The sequence below is a fragment of the Sinocyclocheilus rhinocerous genome, unplaced genomic scaffold (assembly GCF_001515625.1).
Source record: "Sinocyclocheilus rhinocerous isolate Xijiao unplaced genomic scaffold, SAMN03320098_v1.1 scaffold1405, whole genome shotgun sequence".
In the NCBI taxonomy this organism is placed as follows: Eukaryota; Metazoa; Chordata; class Actinopteri; order Cypriniformes; family Cyprinidae; genus Sinocyclocheilus; species Sinocyclocheilus rhinocerous.
The window spans coordinates 818,574-821,868 of record NW_015645543.1 but is presented as its reverse complement, the minus strand read 5'-3'; the positions used below and the strand labels follow the sequence as shown (position 1 = coordinate 821,868).

General features: G+C 37.7%; 1 protein-coding gene across 1 annotated transcript in view; it reads left to right on the top strand.

The window, feature by feature from the left end:
* LOC107706494 (dual specificity protein phosphatase 4-like) overlaps nucleotides 1-3,288 on the top strand; it is a 6,098-nt gene extending 2,810 nt beyond the window's left edge. Inside the window, exon 4 of the mRNA XM_016510220.1 lies at nucleotides 1,876-3,288. Coding sequence (XP_016365706.1) covers nucleotides 1,876-2,255 — 380 coding nt within the window. The 3' untranslated portion in view covers nucleotides 2,256-3,288. The remainder of the gene's footprint in view (nucleotides 1-1,875) is intronic.
* Nucleotides 3,289-3,295: the final 7 nt, after the last annotated feature.

Sequence of the window (3,295 nt, the reverse complement as noted above, 5' to 3'; positions counted from 1 at the left end):
CTAGGTGTGTGTGTGTGTGTGTGTGTGTGTGTGTGTGCATGTGCTTGTATGCATGCGTCAGAGTGCAGAGCTTAGGGACCAGAGTCTGACTCATCCTCCATTCAGGGGTGCCTTGATACTGGAGTTACCTCAGATCTGGGTGTGTATGGCTGTGCAAAGGTGTATATGCAGGCAGTAAAGTGAAGAGGAAAAAGTAATCTGACTTATGTTTGGATATATGTGCTCACTCTCCCTTTGTACCATGGACATGTCACTTTTTTTGTTAATTAGCAGCTTGTTAGCAATGGCAGGAGGTGTCTGTGTGCACAACGGTGTGAAATCCACCCCAGACCATTTTGTCTGGGTGTTGAGTGTTTGTTGTCCAACTGTGACTATCAGCTTTGGGTGAATGTGTAATTCTCAGTTCTGTGTGTATTTCTAGAAATGCATTGTCCTTATTATTGGATGTTTTGAGTGGTTATAATACCTACAAATCACAGCTCATTGTATATAGCAAACTGTTAAACTAGCAACAGGGATATTATTATATAAAATTATAATTACTTTTTGTATTAAGTTTTATTTTAGTTGTATGGATGTATGGATTTGTTTGTTCATACATTTAATTTGTATCTTTTCAAAAATGACTATTGAACTGTGATTGGTTGTTTTACATGTAAATCAGACGGCCTCTTGTTTGATTCGATAGGCTCGGGAGATAATTAATTCAGGCCATCCACTGTCAATAGAAAATGTGAACTCTTAAGTATTTTCTCTGTAATTTAATAGTTTCATAGTAATTTGGTCACCTTTCATACTTTGAGTCTAGTTTTCTCTGTTTTGCAATATCCTGTCATGTTTCCCGCACCATTTTCAGAGGAGACTCTGCTAAATCTCAAGTGCAAACGTCAATTTTTTTTTTACATGAGTTGATTGGTAGTTTGCAGTCTAAATTGAACGAGATGCGATATTAAATAATGGCAAGAAATATGTTTTGAACTGAGTTCCTGTCACAGGCTGCGTGCAAAACAGAACATAACCTTATGCCACGACCAGCACAGTTCGAGTCACGAAAAAATTATTTATCTGAGTCGGTTCTTTAAATGAATAGTTCTAAAAGATTTGTGAAGTCAGGTAACGGTTTGATTCAGTCAGGCAAATTGTTCACTGAATAAACTACATGAATTTCTCAGAGCAGTTACTCAATGCCTCATTTTTGCTGATGTTCCTCTCAAAATGAAGAATATGAGCCTTGAAATCAATTTCATAAAACGGTGTGTAGTTGAAGATTACAAAAAATAAATAATAATGGCTATTATTAAATATATATTAAAGTGTAATAATAATATATTTTATTATTATTAATTCATAATAAAATATATTATATATTAAAGTGTAATAATAATATATTTTATTATTATTAATTCATAATTAATAATGATGAACATAATTTTTTTTACAATACATAATATGACTATATATATATACATACAATTATATTGTTTATTTAAAGTGTAATAATAATATATTTTATTATTATTAATTCATAATAAAATATATTATATATTAAAGTGTAATAATAATATATTTTATTATTATTAATTCATAATTAATAATGATGAACATAATTTTTTTTACAATACATAATATGACTATATATATATACATACAATTATATTGTTCATTAAATAATAAAAATAGTTAATAATTATTCATTCTATTTATTTTAATATATTATAATTAATAATTGTATTATTTATTATTTATAAATGTTCCTATGACTTCTGAACCTGCATCAAAATGTTGCGAGCGTCAGCTTCACAGTAAATGCAGTAAGATGAGTCATGTCTGAACTTCATCTGTGCATCTTAACTAAACTCTCTGCTCTTTCCTCAGACTCCATCAAGGATTCCAACGGCCGTGTTCTGGTGCATTGTCAGGCTGGCATCTCACGGTCAGCCACTATCTGCCTGGCGTACCTGATGAAGAAGAAGCGGGTGCGTCTGGAAGAAGCCTTCGAGTTTGTCAAACAGCGGCGCAGTATCATCTCCCCCAACTTCAGCTTCATGGGTCAGCTGCTGCAGTTCGAGTCTCAGGTGCTGGCCACTTCCTGTTCTGTAGAGGCCGCCAGCCCTTCCGCCACTCTCGGCCCCAAGTCTTCCTCCAACCCCACGTCGCCCTTCATCTTCAGCTTCCCCGTGTCAGTAGTGACGCACAGCCAGTCCAGCAGCCTCACCTACCTACAGAGTCCCATCACAACCTCACCAAGCTGCTGATACAACACGAGACTCTAAAAAACTGCAAAAAGGGTGAATTTCTCTGACGTTCTTCACTTGGCACAATCATGAGGTCGTTCCAGCTGAGCTGCAGCTTCAGCTTCGCTGGTGACCCGTCCTCATCTTAAGTCACCCCGTGGTCTTCACCATGCATTAATATCAGAAGAATAAGTTGTAATATCCTGTGGGGATGGTTCATCTCCTTCATTTCCTGTGGTTCACTTCCAAAGACTTCACGATTGGCTGGTGGGGCTGGTGGGAATGAAGTGCAGGAGGTCGTTGGACCCTGAGAGGTTCTTCACACTGCGTTTGACTTCCCATTCATCACTTCCTCTCGCCGGCCTTCCTCAATTCCTTTAATAGAGACGGCCATAGCATGACCCTTGGCAGGAAGTGTCTTTCATTTGCATTTGTCAGTGCCTTGTACAGAGAAGGTACACCGACACTTTCACAAGATGCTCTCGTCGCCTTTCCTTCCGACCGATCGCAAACGAGACATTCGAAGCATTTCAATCTGCAATACCTATCCGTTCCTCTCACAGATCAGAGCAATAACCCGATTCTCCTTCCTCCCAGTCGCCACCAAAGCACTGTATTGTCTGTTTTCCTTTGTTATATTGTGTGAACATGATTTGGTTTTCTTTGCTAGTTTGTACTGAGGAGATCTTATGAATTGTTTCTGCTGTATGCCTTACCAACAATGACTTCCGCACAGAATGTTCTCGTTAATAGACTATTTAAGGAATAGCATAAGTCAAGATAATGCCAGGTTATACACTGAACCTTTTTACACTGGAAGTTGGGAATGGGACGATTGGGAAGCCACTTTCCTATGAGTCAATTTGTTTTTAATATTCCCCTTTGAGAAGCTCTGTGAGGGAAACATGCCTTGAAGAGTCCATAGCAGCTGGTATGTTTATGTGTGGGAACCTACTTCTTTTTTATGAGATCGTGGGATCTTTTATAGCACTTTTAAGTGATGCAAAATTGATTTGAGGTTCGTTTTGCACCTCGTCGGAATTGAAATTGTAACCGAGAGG